The sequence below is a fragment of the Apteryx rowi genome, unplaced genomic scaffold (genome assembly GCF_003343035.1).
Source record: "Apteryx rowi isolate R43461 unplaced genomic scaffold, aptRow1 scaffold_199, whole genome shotgun sequence".
In the NCBI taxonomy this organism is placed as follows: domain Eukaryota; kingdom Metazoa; phylum Chordata; class Aves; order Apterygiformes; family Apterygidae; genus Apteryx; species Apteryx rowi.
Genome location: NW_020448296.1, coordinates 483115 through 507225, shown reverse-complemented (window position 1 = coordinate 507225; position 24111 = coordinate 483115). Strand labels below are relative to the sequence as shown.

Below are 24111 nucleotides of genomic sequence, written 5' to 3'. Positions count from 1 at the left end.
GGGGGAGGGAAGGTGCGGCGGAGCTAGGGAGGAGGAGGAGGGCGGCACCGCACCGCACCGCACCGGCGCCGCCCGCCCGCCCACCGTCACGGCCGATGTCGGAGCCTCCGGTACCTCCTGGTTTGCGCCCCAGCGCTGTGGAAAGACGTCGGGATCCCCGGGGCCCCCTCCTCCGGCAGCTGCCGTTACCGTAAAGATGGAGAGCGGGTGTACTTGGTGACTCGGAGGATTTTCATTTAAAAAAAAAAAAGACGGAAGGGTTTGTCAGTGTGAACACGCCTTAATAGGTTTTTTTTTTCCATTTATAAAACAAATGAGCATTTATGCTGCTGCTGAAATGTTTTTAGAGCATGCTGTGATGCTGATACCGATGAACAACCGATATTTCATGCCATGGTGCATTTATCCAGAATATTGTGCATTTATAGACTACAATACCAGCATTTGTTTTTGAGCAGCTTGTCCAGAGAAAAACAGTTGTGTCACAGAGATTTTTGTCATCTTGTTGTATCAGTGTCTTCACAATGACTGAAATTCACTTACTAGAGATAAATTGGCAATGTCTTTGCGGAGATCAACAGTAGCTTGCTTAAGACCTGTGTTTCAACACAGATGAAGGTTAGTCATCTCTGGAGACATCCTGGCCCCATTGTGTGCGATGGCAAAAGTTTACCAGCTCCAACAGAGCCTAGAAGTGGGATCAGCAGATTGTTCAGATGAGAAATTGGGTAAAATACATACTGCAGCAATATATATTTCTCCTCTGCTTCCATTCTGCTATATTTTGAAAACCACTTTGTATCTGTATGCTATGATTTTTATCTTGAATCCAGGACCAGTAACTTTTCCTTAGTATGTGTTATTACACCTATTTTTCCCTTTGGTAGAAGAAAAAGGGACAACAAAGGTTAACAGAATGCCAGAGGAGAGAAGGCTTGTTTTAGTTATGCAAGGAACAAATGGATAATCCAAATTGGGATGACAGGTCATGCTCTCACTGAATCTCCAAACTGGAGTTTCTCCAGCATGCTCATTCTGCCAGCCATTTCACTAGAGACACTCTCATGACTTGCTCAAGACTCCACACATTATCTCTCAAAATATTTAATTGTGAATACAGCCATAACCATCTTCAACCATTTTAATGGCCCAGAAGACCACAGCTGAGCACCTTTTCCTGGAAGAAATAAACATTCCAGAAGATTAAATTTTGCATCTTTACTTTGCAAGTTGCCATTGCTACCTTGCAACTGGTAGGAAATGGCTGATTCCATGGCAGGCCAAATTAAAACCAGCCAAACATGTTGTTTAAGTAGGATTTGGTAATTTGGTAGAATTTTTTTTAACTTTCTGCRGAGAAGGACCTGGGAGTGCTGGTGGACACCAAGTTAAGCATGAGGCAGCAATGTGCCCTTGTGGCCAAGAAGGCCAATGGTATCCTGGGGTGCATCAGGAAGASTGTTGCCAGCAGGTCGAGGGAGGTGATCCTCCCCCTCTCCTCAGCCCTGGTGAGGCCGCATCTGGAGTCTGCGTCCAGTTCTGGGCTCCCCAGTACAAGAGGGATGTGGCACTACTGGAGCAAGTCCAGCGAAGGGCTACAAAGATGATTAGGGGACTGGAGCATCTCTCTTATGAGGAAAGACTGAGAGAGCTGGGTCTGTTTAGCCTGGAGAAGACTGAGAGGGGATCTTATCAATGTATACAAATATCTAAAGGGAGGGTGTCAAGAGGATGGGGCCAGAGTCTTTTCAGTGGTGCCCAGTGACAGGACGCAAGGCAACGGGCACAAACTGAAACACAGGAAGTTCCATCTGAATATGAGAAAAAACTTCTTTACTGTGAGGGTGACAGAGCACTGGCACAGGTTGCCCAGAGAGGTTGTGGAGTCTCCTTCTCTGGAGATATTCAAAAGCCGCCTGGACACGATCCTGTGCAATGTGCTCTAGATAATCCTGCTTGAGCAGGGGGGTTGGACTAGATGAACTCCAGAGGTCCCTTCCAACCTCAACCATTCTGTGATTCTGTGATTCATAATGTTAAGGAATGTATTTAATTGCAAAAACCATCAGAGACCCCTGTGGATCTTTAAACAAATGTGCGGGTAAGGCAGTATCTTTTATTAAAGAGTCAATCCACTTTTTGCTAGTCCCCAAAAAAGCTAAATATAGGGACACAAAATGCCTTATGTCTGGCACATAAGGCCAGATGTATGGCACAAACATAGGTTTGATAGGACTAGATCAACTTTTGTTGAAAATCAACTAATAAAATTGAGTCTTGGCCACCAAAAACAGTCGGTTCCACTGGTAAAGTTCACTTTCTTTTTCTTCTGCCTCTTTCCCTTCCCTCAGACTCCTCCATCTTCACCCCCATCCCCAGAAATCTGCTTGCACTGTCTTTTCTGCAGATCTGAGTGCTATCTCCAACCCTGCATGAAATTTTCCCATTTCAGCCTTTCTTTTAAGGTCCTCTGTTTCCTAAATCTATGCCAGATTAGGAAGGCTTAGAATCATCTTATGATTGCATCTTAGAAAGCATCTATGAGAATCGTTGCAAGGCCTAACCTGAAGGAAGGCATGCAAATCAAGATTTTGAATTTCTAGGGGAAATCAATCAGTAATACAGTCAGTAATCCTGATCTCCCTTTTTTTTTGCCTGTATGACTGTTTAGTTCATATTGCATCATGTTTCATGAGTATAACCAAAATATATCTTCCTTCCAAATGATACGCATTTTTGCTTTGGAATAATTTTTTTCTAAACTTAAAAGGCTGATAAATAAATGATTGCTTGAATATGTGTCAAAAGTGATGTTGCTGGAATAACTTCCATTCCCAGAGCAAAGTTATTGCCTCTCTTGCCTACCCTGTCACTTACTTCCATTTTTTTAACAAAATATCTCGGGGCCTCCATATTTAGATATTTCATAATGAGAATGGCCATGGTTTTGTAATCTCTATAACTGACTTGCATTGAAATCACGCCTAATCCACTCTGTGAGGCCATATATAACTGAACTTTCTCAGACATCTCTTCTGCTTATTCTGTGAGCAAACTCTACTTGCTTTGTTCATGGCTTGATACTACTTTTTGCATAAGAAAAGCAGGTGGGATTTGACAATTCTTTATTAGTGGAGGGACAGCACAGGCTAAAAATTTTAAGCAGCTCTACTCTGAATAACCACAGACTCTCACAAATCAGCTGCTGTAAAAGTCTGCGTAATCTTGGAACAATCTATAATACAACGCTGAAGCCTAGTAAAATACGTTTACAGCCAAAATACAACTTCTTGCTTGCTAGTTTCATTGTACAATAGTGATAAGGAGCAAGCAGATGTGTCGTCAACCTGTAGGTACTTTGTTCTTCTGCCTACCTGCTACAATGACTTTTATCTAGGGAAAAGCTTTTACATAGCTCCACACCCAGTTGGGAAGACCAGGCAATTGCAGTAAGTGTCTACAAAAGTTAACATAAGGCTTCTGCAAGGAGACAAGCTGGGTGAAGTTCTCAGAGTGCTCTGTTCTCTCCACCACAGCACTGGGCTCTAATATTCTTAGTAGTCAGAGGAATTTGGTAGGTATTATTCGATGTAAGTAGAATTCTGGACGACTATGAGCTATTTGATAAATTTATGGAGAATAAAAGCTGTTTCATTTATGATGGTGGGGGGAATCATCTTTGAGTGTTGGACTCTGACTTGCATTACACACCCATACAGGCTGGTGCAGATGAGTAAGATTTCCTTTGTCAGACCCTTTGTCAGGGGCAGAGAATTAGTAGAGACCCATCTGCCCCACAGCATCACCTGCTAGAGGAGGTAAGCTAATACAGATGTGGTGCCCATTTATTGCTGGTAACCTCTGCACAGCACCACGACTTCTCTCTTGCAATCCTCCCCCACCCATGCACCAGTTGCAGAAGATGTGGGGAGAAGCAGTTCCTCACAGGGAACTAGCCATGTGTCCTGCTAGCATGTGTCACAGCCCTCGCTGTGGGCCTGCTCCCGCCACCTGACTGGAGGAGGGGATGGGAGAGAAGGCCGTCCACACAGCTTTGTATCGGGACTATGGCCTTGGGGATTCACATGCACCAAGTGACTGTAAGATGGACCCTCAGGCTGGTGCGTGCCGGTCACCAGGTACCAGCTAGAGAAGGGGACAGGGTGGGTTTGTCAAAGAGACAGAGTACATCAAACCAGTTTAACCACCTCCTCCTGACAGCCGGCTCTTGGATAACAGTGGAAGTTACAGAAGTGATGCTTTTCTTTCGAAAAGCTTTTGATAGCGCTTTTCCATGACACTTTCAAAAATAAATTATGTAAATACATTCTGAATCTGACTACCATAAGGCTACTACACAGCTCTCTGGGAAACAAGAATATTTTCAATAGCTGTCAAATTGGCAGAACATACCAAGTTGGATGCTGCAAAAATCCATTTTTGGACCTGGTAATATTCAGTCTTTTAATGGAGGACTTGAATGACAGAATAGAGTATATGCCCATATAAAATCCAAGTGAGAGGAATGAAGACAGGAATCTAATCAAAAATGGTCATGAAAAACTGGAAAAGGATCAGAAATGTGTGAGATTAAATTCAGTGATGAGAAGTGCAAACTATTGCATTTAAAAAGGAAAGATCGAATACTGGAACACATAATGAAAAGCAACTGACCACATAGCCCATCCACAGAAGAGAACTTTTAACTTCTCCGTTGCTTTTGCAATAAGAGTCAGGTGCGATCTAGCTCTCCTGCTAAACGTTAGCCTGTACTGATTTAAATGGCTGCAAATTCTCCTTAATCTATGTATTCGAACTGAATAGGAGTCAAGAACATGGCACTGCTAAAAAAAATCCAGATATTCACTAATGAAAGAAGTGCTGAAGGCAAGAAATAAGTGGTATTCCTTGTCTGCTTGACTATATGAATTTCTGGGCCCAGTCTTAAGCATCACACTTACTTATGTATACTCAATATAGTAAAGAAGAGCAATAAAAATAAAAGGCATCGCGTATCAGGTTTTTTAGAACARGTTGCACAACACAGCTGAGACGACTTGAGTGTTTTGGATTTTGCTTTGGACCAAAGAGCAGCCTGAGGGCCTTCTTAGACCTGCACTCTTCTGAATCTATGGTAAAATCATCAAGAAAACCATGCAGGACATTAATGGAATTAAAGAGATTAAGTGGACTAAATATTGTGGTATGCAGTAATGAACTTTAGCAAGAGTTCAAACTGAAAAATATTAATCTGTCCTCAAGCTCAGTAAATAAGCATAACTCATGTTTTACAGCTCATGAAACAGAAAGATTAGTCAGAGGGCCTTCCACACTAACATACATACATAACAGTCAGCAATGTARATAATATATCAGAACAAGCAGAAAACATTTCAAATGTAGTATTTTAGACTATGGAAAACAAGAGCTGAGACTGAAATTTGGGGATTCCTGGTTCCCAGTCCAGCAGAACTATTTTGTTTGATCATAAAACATTTCTCCTGAGATAGTTTTAAAATACTTCAATCAATGGAAATTTCCTTAAATAATTTAAATATATACGTTTTAGAAGGGACTTAGAATATTGATCTTGTTGGTGCTGTTTTTTATTTAATACAATTCTACACAAATAAGTAGTGCTTATTTTTTTTATCTGTTTTAGTTTTCCTAATTTCAAATAATTTATAATTTTCACTGGTTAAAAGTAAGTCAACTACTTTTTCAGTTTGAGCATTATCATCCTGACCCATTTTTTTTTTAATGAAGGATTGAAAAAAAAAACAGAAAGAAAAAGGTAAAATTGGGGAAAAGTTTTCATTAACTGTTCTCCTATATATGCATTTGCAATGGATGTGGTGTAGTTCTGAGTTAATAACAATAAAACTTTTTAAAAGGAGATAAATATTTTTCCAAAAAGAATCAAGAGTTAGATCACCAATTCCATATCTGGGGAAATGTCTAAATCTTTGTTTTTGTTAAATAAATAGCAGTTCTTTTGGTACTAGTGGATGGTCAATGCTTGAAGTTCAGAACATCCATATGCAGAAGAAAAATTTAATGTTACGCATTTTTGTTGGCAAAAATAAACTAACATAGTTTGCTTTATTGCATGTTTTTAAAATAAGAGAGCAGAGGAGATATTGTCCCTGCAAATTAAAAAAAAAAAAAAAAAAATGCAAATTAAAAAAAAAAAAAAAAAAAGATTTACTATGAAATATTTCTGAGTCTTGTGGCTCTTCTTATTCTTACACGTATTTTCTGTAATTTCCTAAATCCCAATGACTACCATCGTCTTTTTTTCTCATTAGATGTATCCCATTCATCAATCCTTTTCTGAACTGTCAAGAGATTCTTGCAGAGTGATTCAAAATCCTGTATTCCCTGAGACTACTCGTTATCTCAGCAGGATTTTTATTTGCAGAAGAAATAGAACAGGTTCTGATAGAATTAAGCCTACAGAGGTTTTTCAGGGTCCCGTGTAATTTTGAAAATAAATATTATTTTAGCGTCCACGATGAAGGACTGAAACCAATCTAATCTGTGAATTTCTCTTTCAGATTATTAGGAAGGCTCTAACAGAGGAAAAACAAGTGTCTACGAAGACATCTGCAGCAGATCTTGTGACAGAAACTGATCATTTTGTGGAAAATTTAATTATTTCTGCTCTGAAAGAGAAGTTTCCCTCCCACAGGTGAGTATCTGTAGAAAGAACCTATCCATGACCATTTTTTCCTGTAAAAGCTGTATGGCTGGCTGGCGTTTAAAGGGAGTTTTAAAAGTCTGTCCCTAGAAGCCAAATATCTTTGGTAAAAATTAATTTTTCTTAATTCAGTTTCATTCAGTTTTATATATCTCTTAAATATGAATCTGCTCCTGTTAGACACTTACATAAGTCTCCTCTTTAAAAAACTATTGCTGCCATATACTCAGGATACGAGATTTTCTAATATTTATGTCATGATCCGTGCATTTTTAAATGTTTGTTTCTTAACTTCTTGAAATGTATTTAATAGTAATGTAATGTTTTTTTCTCCTGTAGGGGTATCTTGTATGAAAGTTTTGTATGAACCTCCATGTTTTTCCCAATACTGATCTGTTGTCTACTGTATAAGAATAATGTGAAGAATATCTATTTTAAAATAAAGCTGATATTAATGATAACAAAGGCCCTATCCTTCAGACCCTTCCATCGTTATCTCTTACCATTATGCATAAGCTTTTGCCAGATCAGGACAATTGTCATATTTAATCACATTTACCTTGTGCTGTGTAGGATCCTAAAATCAGTGAGAAGCAGGGCTGTTTATCATCATTTGATGCATATAAATAAACAAGATACAAGCAAGATACTATCTGGGGTTTTAACCCAAGGTTTTAAAAATAGATCATATTGTTGACTCTTCTGGAACTGTGAAGGTCAATTTGAAAATAACTCCTCCCTGTGCACAGATTAGAGAGAGGTTTTATATTAGTTGGCCGGGGTTGGTGTGATGCAGAGACTGAGCAACTCATTTCCACATTTGACTTCACTCTACAAGGGTAAAATTCCTCTTCCTTCAAGAACCCGTGCAGAGCCTCTGTATCACTTAAATACTGCATAATCTCCCTCGAACTGTATGCTTCTTTACTGGATATGAGCCTTGCAATCCAGTACTGGGCAGAAATAAACAAAGATGAGAATCTGGAGGGCTCAGCTAACACTACATATATTTTACTAATCTGATTCGGTCAGCTATGGTGTTGTAAAAAAAAAAACATAAGAATGAGTAGAAAGAACATTATATACTAAATATGGCTTTCTAAATACGTGTTGTATGTGATCGCATACTGAAGCAGTACTGTACAGCGTAATGTGTGGTTCTTGGCTGTGGTTCTCAAAGAGAGTGCCAGGCTTTACAAACCTATTATTTGTGTAATATTCCATCCACTATTGCTGGCTGTACTCTTTTCTCATCTCCAGTATGTTGTTTCTTTCCCTGGACAGTCTGGCAGAGAACATACAACATACAAATTTCACATAAAGTGGGAATCATCAAAAGCACTCAAGTTACTCAGAATGGGAACAAAAGTTTAAGGTCAACATAGACCTAGAAACTGAAAAATCTCAGACTTTATTAATTCTGTGCAGTTAACTTCTGACTACACGAGCAAATGAAGGAATTGCTATTTTTTCAAAACAGTGTTGTTGGGTTTGGTTGGAATTTGTTCTGACAGTGAATAAATTTAGATTAGCTTAAAACAATAGATTAAAAAAATAGATCAAATAAAGAGTCCACAGTAGCAATCAAGATTTAAATTAATTTAGGGTGAAGTGCAACGTAAACATTAAAAGATCGTTTAAATTGTGTTAGGTCTTTCCCTTAATATGCCTGTTAAAACCATCAGTGAAGATTTCTATGTTATTTCTCTCTCTTTTAAATTATCTTTATTCTTATGCTCTCTGACTCAAAAAATGTATCTTAGAAAAATTAAGAGGGATCTCATTGCAATTTGTACCATTTGTGCTGTGGCAGAGTGACACATCCTGAGATATTGGAAATGTACTCAGAAGTAATAAGAAATGTTAGGAAAACCTGTTAAAAACATATTTCTTTCTTCTTGTCTCTGTTTGGCTACTGAATATGCACTGTACTCATTTGTGCTTAATCCGGGTTTTTATCTTTGCTCTATCCCTTCAGCACTCTGAAATACTTTAAGTCTTTTCAAAAGAATATTTTTTCTGGTAGAGCTTTGCAAAATGCAGATACACAYAGCAGAGTATCATGGACTACTGGTTGAAAAAGGCTACCTACTGTATTGTTTGCCTGTGTTATTGTTACACAAGTTGACATCTTTGGTATTAATCGTGCCTTTAATCCCATAGCCATTAAAATCAGGACACTGCCATTACGGATGCTAACATCCAACTCTAGGTGGCTGGCTTTTTCCCTCAGACCCCAGTAAAGGGATAGGGGAGTCCTGTTTTGACCCTTCTGCTCTTAAGTGAATATCACTCTTAGCTGCAGTTTATGCCATGCTACAATTTCCCGGCTGTTCCAGCAGTGATTTTCACAGTGTTATTGTGATATGAACAGATTTCCACTAAGGCTAGGCTAAAATTACGAGGCTCATTTTCTGTGGGAGAAAACTTTAATCCAGATTTGAACAGGGGTCAACAGAGCTGAAAGGGTGGTATATTTAATTAACTACTGTGATAACATGGCTACCCCTCCCACTTCTGAAACTGTACCTGTCTAAAGTTTGGTATCCAGTGCTTTAGCCTGAATGTTTTGCTTAGTTTGTATGCTTTTACAGGACACAGAGCCATAGTGCAACACACCTGTAGTGTGTTGGCCTATAGGAGCTATCACAGTACACAGCACTGTACAGCAACAACAGGCTTATTTTAGGCAATGAGTACCTAATTTGTCATACACCTCCTGTTTCTTAAAATTAATCTTGGACATTGTTACCTATCAATGGCACCACTGTACCCCAGCTTCATATTCGAATTTTTGTACATAAGGACTGCAGTGCAGAGTCACCACTATAAGGAAAAGGCAAGTGACAGACTCATGATACTTGAGAGTAAAACACCTTACACAGAAAAACTCTGTCTTTAAAGAGATTCCCCTTTGACCTGTCTTTGACAAGACAACGGCTACAATTCAACCTCTGGTTGGTGGAGCTGGCAGGGCGTTGAAACAGAGACATAATTTATGGGTGAAGATGGAAAATCTGAGATCAGTTGTCAGGTGCTCCATCTCCAGGAAGATGAGTTTCATCGGCAGCCAGCAGTGCAGCCAAAGCTTATCATGTGTTTAGGTCATAATTAGAAGAACTTTAAAAGGGAAAATCAAGTGATAAACACCAACAAGACAAGATGATGGAATATACAGAACAAGCAATCTGCAATATAATATGTTTGAGAACTTCAACTGCTTGTTCAAGTCTTTTTGGCTTCCTGGTTGCACACTAACTCTTTAAGGGTCCTTTTAAATATGGCCTTTCACTGTTCTATTTAATGGAGATTAAAATAGTAACAAGCCCTTCCTGTCATGCCAACAGGGGCCTATAATGCCACCAAATTAGTTGCTTTCTACTGAGGGAAAGGCAAAGTAGCATCTGAAAAATTCAAGAAGTCTCCTTCTGTGCTGTCTGCAGAACATTTTAAGGCCATGGCTGTAGCATTATGCAATTTGTGTCAAGGGCACAAGAGCAATTAGGTGCTACTCTACTTCTAGGGAAGCAACTGTTTCTGCAAAAGGCATTTTCTCTTATTTTTTTTCCTATTTTTTCCTCTTTGTGACTTTGAAAGAATCTTCTTGTTCCTCAAGCATTTGCAGGAACTCTGTATACCAAAGCCAGTTGTTCAAATGTGATACCCAAACCAAGATTTTGTACCAGCATTCTGATTCTGCACATTCTGTATGTGCAGAACTCTACTGAAATCTGTAAGAATAGCACCTGCAGAGCGCTTACAGAAACAGACCCTGAGCAGTTCATGGGAGAGCAAGGATAATTGAGGTCAGCAGGAAATATGCCAGAACTGGATGTACATTTCCCAGGAAAAAAACAAAAACAAAACTACTGAAAGAAATCGGTACGGAACAGAAGACAAGCTCAGATTTCAATATGTGCCTTGTGCATCCAAAAAAAAATTAATTTGTTGATTTACTTTGGGTCATCGGAAGAAGAAAGTTCAGCTTTGTAAATCTCTCGATTTCCTGACTCAAACTACTGCAAAGAAATTCCTGTAGGAGTCAGATTGTGGATTTTCTGAAAGTGCATTATTTCTTACTGACTGAATTTGACTGCAAAGAGCAGCAGGTACATTTTGCAGTTTGTATTATTTACTGCAAGAGACAGGTCTAATCCACAAACTTATGTTCTACAGAAAAGTTTCTCCTAGGATTCCAGGGATGCCAGTTCAGATCCATTTCTGCATGCTTTTCCCCAGCTTTCATAACTGTATATTAGGAGAGTGAACATAAATGGAATTATTTATTACCATKTAAAATCATATGCTATAAATTTGAGAACTCTTTTTCAAAGTTTCTGTGAAAATCACTCACTCCCAAATGAAAAAAAGAAATATATATGTATGTGTATATAATATAAAAATTAAATAGCCCTTCAAAAACCAGAAGGATGGAGTTCAATTTTCTGAGACACATTTTACTCAACATCAAATACAGGTTCATTGCAGAAGAATCCACTGCTGCTGGTTCAAAATGTATCCTCACRGACAGTCCTACCTGGATTATTGACCCTGTTGATGGAACCTGCAATTTTGTGCACAGGTAAGTGGACAGTAAAGTGGAAACAGATAAAATAGCAAAACTCAGCTTCCTGTTAATCCTCCCATTTGTTTAAAGATTACCGTTACTGTGATTACTGTGCTGTTTGCTCAGTCTACACTTACATACACGATTACATTTTCAAACTCAGAAAGGTTTTGCTTAAGTGGGAATCATCCCCGTATTTTTTTATACCTCATGTAGTATATCTCAGGTAGTGAGTGTTTGTGCTGGAAAGAACTTTATATTGTTACCTAAAGGTAAGCTAAAGTTTCTGCTGATTCTCTGCCTAATGACCCAGAAGCTCTTGACTCACAGCTAGTATATATATACCACACATAACATGTAGAGACTTGATCTGAACTGAAGGAACAAGGCTGTACTATGATGACATTTGGCCTAACTCTTTATGTGGTTGTTAAATATTCCTTCTAATAGTGGTGTTTTCTCCCTTTCAATATACATATTCATTTGTCACAGGAAGTACAACCATTGCATATATGTAGAATATAACTGAAAACTCAGCTTTACTGTATAACATGGATTTTATTTTTTAAACTCCTATAATACTGCCTTGCAAAAAAAAATCCAGGGATCATTGCTGCCAAAATATAGAAATTTTAATTCATCATTTAAGTGCTGGGTATTGTAAACTAATGATTGTTCATAATATTTCTGTTTAAAAAACTAAAATATGTTCTGCCTTATAGTTAAGAATTTAACATAATTGCAGTTATCATTAAAAAAAAGTCATTTCCTTTACTCCTGGTGCAATTATATAGAATTCAAGCAGCTGGGAGGGGTGGAGATCATGTACTGGTGTTTCATCCAATAAAGTAAAATTTTCTCTTCCTAGCAATATTTTCTGGACCTTTATTCTACAGCCTTTTTTAAAACATGCTTTTAAGAAATGAATTTATTTCATTATTTAAAGTGCAATTATTATACTTTAGTCACAAGGAACAAATTAAATACATGATCATCACTTTGCAAAAGAGCGGGTAGAGGAACAGGTTTCCTCTTATGTCAATGTCAGCAGTAAGGTATCTCCCTGCAACTTAATTGCTATCTCAAATGCTCTGAGTTCACTTGAACAAAATGTGCTCTCAGAAGTGATTACTTGTTATAACAACATTAATGATTTTAAATTGGATAATTCAATTACACTAAAGCAAAAATATCACTAAATATACAACATGTTATAATATAAAAATACTGATATCTTCATGTGTTTTTCTTGCCTTTTCCCATATTAAGTTATATTTTTTTAAAGGATTGACAAAGTTAAAGAGACCGAGAAAAGAAGAATGGTACAATGTCAAGAACGTTATTAGCTTAAACTCAGGTAAAGTCTCAGAGCTCCCTGTAGGGTTTCATTGACTAAGTGATTTGCAGAACTAGTAAGTTCAGAGATTTTTCATACTTTGAGAGATTTTTTATTTTAAAGCTACTTCATTTCTTATTTTTCACAGGTTTCCAACAGTGGCGGTGAGCATTGGATTTGCTGTTAACAAAGAGGTATAAAATGTGTTCTTTAAGATGGGTAACCTGAGATCTGACTAGAAGCCTAAAAGCCCTGTGGGAACTTAAAAAACAAAACATCCAATCAGCTACTGCACTGGCTTTTCCATGCTATTTAAGTGTGTTTGGGCATACTCTGCTAGTCTAAAATCCCAGTCCTCCAAAACTTCACTTATGCGTACTGGCAATTATAGGATAATTCTTATGAATTATTATAAATATTATAGGATTTGTGTGATTACAAGGAGAGTACTGGAGTGAGCAAGGTTTTGTAAGACAAAGCCGCAATGAGTTAAATATAGTGCTGCCTATTCATAATTTAAATGTATCTCCCAGTGTTCTTATGTTGACTATTATTGCTTCTTTCCTACTAGCAGTATCTGTGAAAGCTAACTGCTGCTATGAGATGTAATTCAGAACTGCTTTCTATGATAAATACAAAATTATGGACCTAGTTTATTTAATCTGACTTTGTGAGTTTTTTTTATAGTAAAATTGCTATACTTCCCTCATGAGAGCTTGATCATAGGAAAACAAAGAAGAACCTAGCCTTCGTGTATGCTATCTTCTTTGAGTTTCCTAGCTGTACTCATTCATGCTAGAGGCTTTTTTCCAGATGTTGCTATTTTACAGTCTGAGATATACAGAAGAAGTAGCTATTCAGATTGTCAAGGAATGTGCCTCGTACAGCCTAATTCCACAGTCTTAAAAATATAGAGCTGCCACTGAAGCCAGCAAGAACTCTGTTCAGGAATAACATAGTTTTCAGATGTGCTAGGAGTTCTCACTGATTTAAAACAAATAATGCTGTTTATTTCTCTATTTTGACATTTCAAACATAGAAACTGCAGAGAAACACTTCCATGCTCTTCTGAAGTTTACTCCTTCCCGAAGGTCCTTTTGAATACTATATATGATTACCAGACAGTTTTCTGTAATATTTATTGTTGTCTAGAACACCATCATGCTTTTGATGCTGCATATTTTGGATTATGTAAACAAAACAAAGCTGAAACAAAAAACAAAGAATGATGTTAAAACTCCCTCAATAAAGAAAAGGGCAAAACAGAAAAAAGTAGTAACTTGAAAATGAGCCAAAGTACACACAGGGGAACTGACCTGAATGTAAGCTTTGAACAGCACTGAAGAATTTCCTGCAGATGTCTTCAGGGAAAGAGTCTTTTAATAGTTAGCATATATCAGAAAAAAAATTGGTTTAGATAGGACCTCAGGGTAAGGAGCAAGGACAACCTATTCCCTCTGAACTGTCTCTGATGAACACTGATGGTTATTCTCATTGAATGAGGAGAAGATCTGGAGTCTAGAATATCTGAGATGTTTTCTTGACCTTTTTACCAACTTCTTCTGTGACCTTGGGCAAGTCACTTAATTTTTGCGTATCTCTCTACACCTAAATAAAATATAGTTAATAATATTTATCTAGGGGTGATTTTAGGAACTTATCATTTAAGTTTGTAAAGTGTTTTAAGATCTTTTGATGAAAGATATTAAAGAAATGGAAAAATTAGTATATATCTTGGGTCTAATTTTGACCATCCTTTTCTTATTGGTAAGCAGGCACTCTCACAAAGAGTCCAGTGTTGTTCATTCTCCAAAGCTTTCATTCTGGGTCGCTAGACTTGGTATTTCTCTTCAAACTCCTTTTCTTGGAGTCTTTGTGATTTCATGAGACTCTCACATTTATATATTAAAGGATTTTGCAGAGAAAAATTTGGAAAAGTGACTGGAGTAGACTACTGTGGTTGAAAAGGTGGGCAAATTAAATGCATAATGAAAGATGAAGTGTGTATAAAAGTATCCACTGTTAATAAACCAGGTGTCATGACTTTTGAGTTTGGATGCCTAACTGATCATATTTACGTATTTGGGGTTGCAAACCTTCATGGTCCTGCCAAAGTCAATGGAACTACTTCTATGTGTAACTGCTCACCAGTGAAAGTTTTCATTCATTCAGAATTTGGCCTTAGAGGACTTGCATACTTTCAATAAAAACATGTAATTGAATTTGAAAGCAACTAACATTTAATCCATTCTGATGTGAACACAGATGAGGTGCAAGTAAGAGTTTAGAAGACTATGAACAGATTGCCTTAACTTCTCTTTATAAGCTGAGTTTTATATGACCTATATCTCAAACGTCATAGTAAAATTATTCCAGTGTATTAGCATCAATATAATCTTTGATTATATGTACCAATTAAAATATTGCTGATCTTTCTGCCATTAGTAGTTGTTTATATTTATGATGAGTAATTTGAGTTGCATTCATTTCTTTCCTTTTCAAAATCTTAAAGCTTGAATTTGGTGTAATTTACCACTGCACTGAAGAACGGTTATACACTGGTAGAAGAGGTCAAGGGGCATTTTGTAATGACAAAAGGCTTCAGGTATCAAAAGAGACAGGTTGGTCTAGATTTTGTTAGAACTCTAAAAGGAATATGTTAATTTTGTTTCAGAGCTGTTACAAATCGACATTAGGATAATGAACATCATTATCCTGATGGAAAGTATTTCTTCTGCATGATAATTTTGTTGTTATGTGTTTGTTTTTTTCTGAAAACATCACTATTTTTCTTATTTTCTTTTAAAATATTACAGCTGAATGTGAACTACTCTTAAATAATCCTAAATTGTTTTGATTCATAACTATTGTTTAAAATAATCAAGCATGAGCAGATTCACCAGTTTCATTCCAGTTTCGCCACTGGCATAACCTTTTATAAGCAAATGCAATGGAAATGGTGAATCAGATTCACAGTACTATGGTGGCTGTTATTCACTTATTTTCAGATAACCTTGTACATCATAAAATGTGTTATGTTAATAGACATATATGCTAACAGTAAACTAAAGGATGCATGCTTTACAGGAGTTCCTTAACAGCTTGCTTTTGTGTGTGAGGTATGTTTCAACATAAAAATAGCTACCAACATTTAGTCAACACTTTAATGGAATTAATTTATTGGTAAACCAAATCGTATGTCTGTCTGTTTACCTAATGACAATAGATAACAATGATCAGACATGTATAGATAAGTTTTCTTTTAATCAATCARAATGCAGTGGAGAATGTAACAGGACAGAAGCAAACACGTGCCAAAAATTTACATCAATGTAAACAGGAGATGGTAAAAATTTCACCCCAGCAAGAGATTTTAGCTTGATCTTGAGCTTTAGGGAGCTTGAAACATAGTAAATTCAGGCAAATTAACATACAGATTTGCTGTAGTCCCCCAACCAGACCCTGCATCAAGTCTTCCCTGAAATTTGATGAAGTTGGATGTTCACTTAAATTAAGTTAGTGGGCGAGGGTTTCCCCATTTGGAGAGATGGAGCAAACTGTAAGGTCTGTAGTACCTGAGATAAGATTTTAATCCCAGATTATGAATCACATTTCTGTCTGTGCTTGAATACCCCATATTCCACAAGAATCCGTGCTGGCAGAGACTATAGGGAAAAATTAGGGGTACCCCAGGYTGGGTTAGCTGAGCCACTCTTGAAATGGCCTCACTCACATATGTAGTCAGAGTGTTCTGGTCTCCAGTTGAGCAAGGAATAATTTTGGCACATGCCACTTTTGTCCTCCTTTCTCTGGTCTTTCAGTGTCTATATGGGTGTCTAGAACACAGCACAGGAAGGGGACCTTCTACCCTTCCAAATGCTTTGAAATTTTCCTTTGTTTTCAGATACATTCTTTGGTGGTGGGGATTTTCATCAGTGAAAACAGAGCTTCTTTAATCTCACTTCTATTGATGTTTAAGTATATACATTCAGAGTTGTTCTTGTTCTATAAAGACTGTGGCTTCCGTGGAATAAACCAGCCCTGAGAGTGTGTTTCCATGTACCTACATCTGAAGTAACCTTCACCAATGTGTGATGTGTTGGGGAGTCCTAGGCTTCCATGTTACCTCATGCCTTTTGTTTTCAGAAATTAGATTGTTCTGTAACATTAATCTACAAGATAATTTCCAGGCAGACATTAGGATTGTTCGGATTTAATTATTTGAAATTACAGTACACACAAAAACTGTTCTTTGTTAATGATTAATTTTGTATAGRTCTGGTTTTGAGCTCAGTCAGGATACACTTAAATGAAGGAGCCATCTTCCCTTTGACCTTGAGTGATACTTTCTTCTCACGCTTAGTTTCAGGTCTGGCCTTACATGTGCTAATACTGTATTTTCTTTTTCTAATCTTCTGTGGTCAACAGAACTGGTCTTTTCCTCATAAATGTTTCTGTATCACTGTTAAATCTCTTCTACCAAGCCTCCCTATTTTTCTGCCTTATATCAGAGTGAGGAGCGCTCAGTAAATTTTCTCTTGTACCTTGAATTGCTGAAACCATATTGAGCATTGGGAGCAGACACCTCCTTCTCCTAAGTGGAGTTCTCCCTCTACCTCACTTCAATCTCTTCATCCAATTTCTAACTGGCCATAGCCTTGATTAAAATTGGAGAGATCTGTTTGTTCAGGAGGAATATATTTAATAACTCAAAAGAACAACTGTCTTTGTCATGACCTAGCTGTGACTGGTGTGGTGTGAATGCTTGAGGCATTTCAGCAATGAGGCATGCATCAAGTATTCCGTAATTATAACTTGGGTCTGTTATGCAAAAAGATCTAAGGAAGATTGCTTTCACCATCCAGAATTTTCAGTTGTGGCTAAACAGCRAATACCCTGCAGCATGTCTAGATCGGTGTTTCTATATTTCAAAGCAGTAATTTAAAAAGTGACTGTTAAATCTATATTCCTACAGTTAAGCTTTGTGATATCCTGTAACTTTTAATCTAATTACATATCTGTTACTCACCAACCACTTACCACATTGCTAGAATCCATAATGTTCCTCTGTAATACTAAATTCACTGGTAGCCTGTTAAATTAAATGATGTCTCACTCTATCCTAATTTGCTTTTGAAAACCTCCTTGCTACTTCTGCTAAGAATTTTCAGCTTATGCAATTAGCTGTAATAACCAGGTAGACATTCCCTGTGTGAATGAATGTTTAGCCTTTCATGCAGGGTAGAAGGTGACACCTGACACTGGACACAGACTATTTAATAAGTAATCAACTTTGAGGTTCGTTGTATCTTTAACACCTCCTGAGTTCAACTGACATAGAAGAAGCAGGGACACTTGGCATTTGACCAGCTGTCTCCACCTAATTTGGCATAAGGTTCTTATATTCTAGCAATATCTCCTGCGAAGACTACTTCAACACCTTGCAAGTCACTGTGAGTCTTCCCTTTAACTGCAGTAGGCTTTGACTGTGCATAAGACTAATATCCTCATCTGCTGTAAACCAGAATTGTCTTAGCTGAACACAATACAAATGCAATGTTACTTTATCATTATTAATTGAGATATTGTTTTAGTTTATGGTAAGAAAGAGGTTTCTTCAATCATAAGGTGTCTTCACTCTGAAATGTCAGAATGAAGGGGAGCTATGACTGGATGACTGATACTTAGGTAGAAGCTTTTCACTGATCTTACTATATTCTTAAATCTTTAATTGTTAACGAATTACATTAAAGTTCTCCATTCAAGAACCATTATGTTTTCAAATGTAATCCATTTAGTGTCAATAACAGTTGCTAGGTCACTGGATTATTTTTAGTTGATTGCTAATGTTAGTGAATTTGCCAAAAGCTGACTGGTCAATGAAAGAAAACAATGTATGGAAACAGAAGGAATATAAGAATGCATTGTTATTTTTAATCTTCCTGTTCTTTACAGAAAAAAAAAAGTATGTTTAGATAAGAATATTTGATATGAAAAATTTAGTCTTGTTTCAGTTTTTAATGCGGAGTCACTTATCCTGTGAAAGAGTTTGGGGTAAAAAGAGGATATGAAAATTGTTTTTCTGTGAAAAGTCCATTACTGTTTAGTTTGAAGAAATTTCCAGAATCTACCTGGAAGCTGTTAAATTAATGGAAAAAATACTTACATTGCAGATATCTCGAAGGCCTTAATTTTAACAGAAATCGGTCCAAAACGTGACCCTGCAACTTTGAAATTGTTCCTTGGTAACATTGAGAGATTGCTCAAGGCCCAAGCACATGGGTAAGATATTTTAAAATGTCTCTGAAAGTCATTAAAACAACAACAACAAAACAGCACTTCATTAAGTTTTAAGTAGAATGTAATTGTACCTAAATCAAGTACATTGCACATTTGCAATCTTGACACACAGGTTGAAATCTAAGGCATTTTCTGCCTTACGTTATTTTGTCCCCTTGTCGCTGTGTTTAGGGTTCGTGTAATCGGAAGTTCTACCCTGGCGCTGTGCCATTTGGCATCTGGTGCTGCAGATGCCTATTACCAGTTTGGCTTGCATTGCTGGGACTTGGCAGCAGCTACAGTCATTATTAGAGAGGCAGGTGGCACTGTGATAGACACTTCAGGTGAGTAAAATATTCATTTTTTCATTGACTTTTTGGGACTGAGTGGTATTTCAGGGCAACTTTTGTTACCTCAGCACAGTCCTTTTCCTGTGATTCAGTATCATTTCTAGCAATATTCATTAGAAATGTCTGTATTCTCCATTAGACTCTGACTGGTTATTCATAACACAGTGATGTAATTCCATCTTGGGGTTTCATCACATCAAAGGTCTTCTGAGTCAAATTGTCTTTCCATGACTCTGAGTAACTCCTTTAAAGCATCAGATTTTCTGTAAAGACTAGCCCAGAAGGTTGCTAGTTATGCTCAGACTCCAAACAGATTTCAGCAGAGACAGACAGCATCTCAAGAAGGAAGGACTGTCAGATACATGTGTTAACATTACTGACTAGGAAGTTCTTAGAGGGAGTAACGGACAATATAGTTTCTGGTTTATTATTTTAGATTATTATTGTATTCATTTCTATGGTACCCATCTCCAGAAAAATGGGGCTCTAAAAGAGTGAAGTTTATTGTGACCACTGTGCAGATATTGTGGAAAGATACGTGGGACTAAGGATGCTATTCTGATTGAACTATTTTCTGTTTTATCCCTTCCTATCACTTAATTTGCAAGAAAACACATCTTGATTTTTATCTGAGAGAAAACAAGGAACTATTGCATTTATTATTGTGTGCTGAACAGATGTAGATATTCACTGCTACTGTTGCTTGCTTTGGCATTGTATCTAGAATTTTTTGAAATTATTATTTTTGCAAGAGATTTCAAGATCTCAAGATTTGATTCAAGATAGGAGTTCCTCATTTGGGTTTTCCTTCTCATCCCAAAATGAGCTATGTGAAGTTGTTTCAATGTTTCTGAACCTATTTAATTACGGTGTGGTTTATATATAAGAATATGTTGCCTTTTTGCATGACCTAAGACAGTTCTTAACCCTCTTGTCCTCAGGGGGACCTCTGGATCTTATGTCCTGCCGAGTGATTGCTGCAGGCACTAGAGAAATGGCTATGTTCATAGCTCAGAAAATACAAACTATTTACTACAGACGAGATGATGAAAACTGATGGAAATTAAATTCTTGTAACATGGAATCTACCCTCCTGAACTACATAATTTTAGCAAGATGGGTGGCTTAAAGGGTACGTGATTTCAGCAGGATGCTTTCTGTGGAGATTTTGTGTCAAATATTTTTTACAAATTTATTACAATGTAGGAAGACATGGGAAGATTTTTAAACCTCTAAGGATCATGTTTCCTTTTTAATATGTATCTCTTTCAGCAGTATCTTTTTTATAAGATAGCATATTTTACTTGTAGTGTTTGTTTCAAAAATAAGTTGTAATTTCATATCTGTGGGGCTGAAATTTAGTCTTTTGTAACATGCAGCTAAAAATGGAACTTTATTTTTACAGATGCAGATCTCAGGTAAATGAGCTTTAGGACTGTAGTAAGGATGAGTAGTTAAGATGTGTGCCTATAATACCCTTGTTCTGTGATACTTAAGAATGCAATAAAAATGACATTACTATTTCCTAACTATGTCATATCTGTATATATGTATGTGTACATATATATATATGTCTGTGTGTATATATACCTATACATGTATATGCAAGTATACACACACACACATATATATACACACACATACCCATGTGTATATATGGGTATCTTGGATGTTTACAACAATTTAGAGAATGCATAGAAGAAAGCTAATATTAGATGTTCTTTTAAGGTAAAGAGTATATGTTACTTGTGTGACTTCAGTGGGGGCTATCCAAATGGCTAATAACAGAACTGATCATGGAAAATGTTTAACGATTTTACAAACTGTCTGGCTAGCTCTTGTTTTCTTTTATCCCATTTCATTGGGATAAATCATACTGTCCTCCTACAGGCCTCTGTAAGATATTCAAGCCTGAGAATACTTATTATCACAGAGTAATTATAGTTAAAACCAAGAATATTGAACTTCATGAGTTATTCACAGTATTAACTATGACACACAGTAGCAGGCCAGCTGTGTCAAAGAGCTGTTGATTTTAGTGACACTTTGAGCAGTATTTGCCCCCCACTGGCAAATTATTAAAAATAAGCACATGTGCTATGCTTGCGAAAAGGTAGTTGTAAATCACATGTCCTTCTCACACAGAGCTGTAATCACACTTTTTGAATGGAGAAAACTGTAAAATCAGTTATGTACCTTTTGTAAAAGCACAGTTGCTCTCTACCCTTGTATCTAGCAGTTTTTAATTCCATCAAGGTAATCATTTTTTATTGAGATTATTTTTATTGAAAAATAGGTAAGATGAAAAATAAAAATAGTTCAGATGAAATCACCTCTGATTTTTYTTAAAAAGTTGAATTTAAAGATATCACTTTTTTGCAAGAGTGAAAATTAAATAAATGAATGCACCAAAAAATACCTATTGGTTAAAATTTTTTTAATTTGTTTTTACACTGCATGTGTAGACTTTGTAAATGTGCTCAGATATCTGTCTAGAAAACCCAAACCAGAGTTTTGTAAAATAACCTTAAATGTCTTTCTTGCAATGAAAAATGTTTTTCACTGAATGTAACAGAAATTCTGTGAGATCTTTTGATTTTTTTAAAGAGAAATACAAAGTGTTGACTGTGTGAAGAATGTCTAAAATGTAGGCCTTTAATTCAACTCAGCATTGAAGAACTCTGATAGTTTCTCAACAGGCAGACAGTACTCTCCATCGCGGTGATCCAGCTCTTCGTATCCCGCTGTTGCCTGTCTTCTGAAGCTTAGATTGTAAGCCTCTTGGGGCAGGGACTGTACTTTGGTTCTGGGTTTGCACAGTGCTAATAGGATGTGATTCTGGTACGTGGCAAGGCACTGAGGTGCTATAATAATGCAAATAATAAATACTAATAAGCTCACTTGTCTCTTATTCTCCCTCCACCCCCTCTTTCAGAGGACAGCTGAGGTCTGAGTGACAGATGTAGAGCTTGGTCGCACCACTGTGATCCCAGGSGGCTTAGCCTCAGCAGCCGTCAGAGCAGCGGGGGCTTTGCTCCAACTTCTGCCACCGGGATAAACTCCATAAGGAAGCTTACCCAGGCAGGGGATCACGGGTGGTGCAATCCACTCCCCTCCTCGCCCCGGCGCCCTGCTCCGGGGAGGAGCTGGCGGGAGAAGCTGCTGCAGCCTCCTGTGAGCTTCCCAGCAGCTCACATTTCTTCTACAAGGAAAGTCTCTGACCTATTTAAGGCTGGTGTGCGCTGCTGCCGCAGGACTCGGCGAAGCAGGGAAATCTGTGTCTTCACTTAAGTGGCACACACAAGTGCCTTGCTAAATTGGGACCTAAATCTGCAGGGAGGGGAGAGGTTTGGAAATCCATTCACAAATTCTCTTGTTTGTGCCTGGATACAGCTTCAGTTTTGGTTTTACTTGGGCTGTAGTTCAAGTCTGTTAAACTGGCACTGTATCTGAAAAAGCAATCCTGTCTTTTCCCCCACCTCCACTGCTTCCCGTATGCCAGTACAAACATTTTTGTATCCTTCCAATGGACCAGATGAGTGAAGTGATCTGCCTGTAAAGTACCCCAGTAAACAAAAAAGGGATTATTTTACAGACAGATCCGTTTCCCAAGCTAATTCATCCCGTGGCCACCGCAAACAGCTGACTTCAGGCACGAAAGAGGGCTGTGAGGGGGCAGGCAGGATGTCCCCATTCAGAGACAGTGCCAGACTATGCCAGTTCAAAGTTTTCGTCAACCTCAGCCTTAGGTCTATCTGACTACACAAATTGACTGAAATAAATAGTACAAGAGTTTGTCCTTTCATTGTTATTCCTTGCTAGCCTGATTAAACTTTGCTCAGCGTGCCTATCTGTCAGCTCTCCTGTTAAGTGTGTCCGTTCATAATACTGTAAGTGTACTACCTAAGCCAGAACTTTAAATCACTCAAAATGCTTAGTTAAATATGTGGGGTTTTTCCTACCAGCAGTAGTAAAATGCTGCAAATGTTTGCCACTGCATACATTATGTATGCAGACACATACATGTATGTGCCTGCAACTGGGCACCCAAGATGTATAAAGATTTTCTCTATTAACACTGCAGCAAATATGTCTATGCTTTGAAAAGACTGTATCTTCCTCCATAAGCAAGCAGTCCTCACCTTCCCTTAGTTTTCCCAGCTCATTTCGTCATCCCTCACCAGCACAGTGGTTTCAAACATTTTATGCCTCCAGGTTGCTATCCTAGTCTCAAATGGTAATTTGAGTAAGTGCACTCTGGTAGAATAAACAGTGGAAATACCTGTAAACTCCAGCTAAATGGTTGGTGGCTGATTCCACTGCAGCATATCTTGTTGATCTTGTCAGATTTTACAGAACAAGTATTAGCATGCTTAGTATGTGCTGAAAGACCAAAATTTTTCCTTTGAGCACATGAGCTAATCTTACAGCATTAAGGATTTTTACACATATTGGAGTTCTAACCTAGGGACCCACAGGCAATTATTTTCTGCATTTTTATCTAGAATTCTGTCTATTCCTGTTGGCAACAGCTTCTGTTAAAACAAAAAAAATATCATTTTCCACTGGCTATTCTGCTAGCAGTATTTCAATTATGCTGTTTCCCTTTGAAGTCCTCAGCAAGGTTGGATCTGCTCAGCATATGCACAGGAGAGGTGCTAGAGGATCTTTGAGAACTGAAACAGTTAAGCCACTACTTCAACCTGACATAGGCTGCAGCTTTATTTCCTAGTAGCTTCCTAGAGCTACCAAGACAGTTTTAATCTGCTTTTCTCTTTGTCATAGGGAAACTGTATACAAAAATGTGCTTTGTTCAGTATTATATGACCAAGAGTGAAATGACCAAGACTGTGGCAGAATTATATGATCAAGACTGAAA

At 37.5% G+C, this 24111-nt stretch overlaps 2 protein-coding genes across 2 annotated transcripts in view; one reads left to right on the top strand and one right to left on the bottom strand.

The window, feature by feature from the left end:
* MPPE1 (metallophosphoesterase 1) overlaps positions 1–212 on the bottom strand; it is a 33821-nt gene extending 33609 nt beyond the window's left edge. The window contains exon 1 of the mRNA XM_026063046.1: positions 115–212. The gene's annotated coding sequence lies outside the window, so the exon portion shown is untranslated. The remainder of the gene's footprint in view (positions 1–114) is intronic.
* Positions 213–633: 421 nt separating this feature from the next.
* On the top strand, positions 634–22132 carry IMPA2 (inositol monophosphatase 2). Its single transcript, XM_026063064.1, has 8 exons — positions 634–728; positions 6558–6691; positions 11178–11282; positions 12752–12797; positions 15116–15224; positions 18777–18885; positions 19075–19226; positions 20174–22132. Exons 1-8 carry the CDS (start codon positions 717–719, stop codon positions 20287–20289), a joined length of 783 nt encoding a protein of 260 aa, XP_025918849.1. The 5' UTR covers positions 634–716; the 3' UTR covers positions 20290–22132.
* Positions 22133–24111: the final 1979 nt, after the last annotated feature.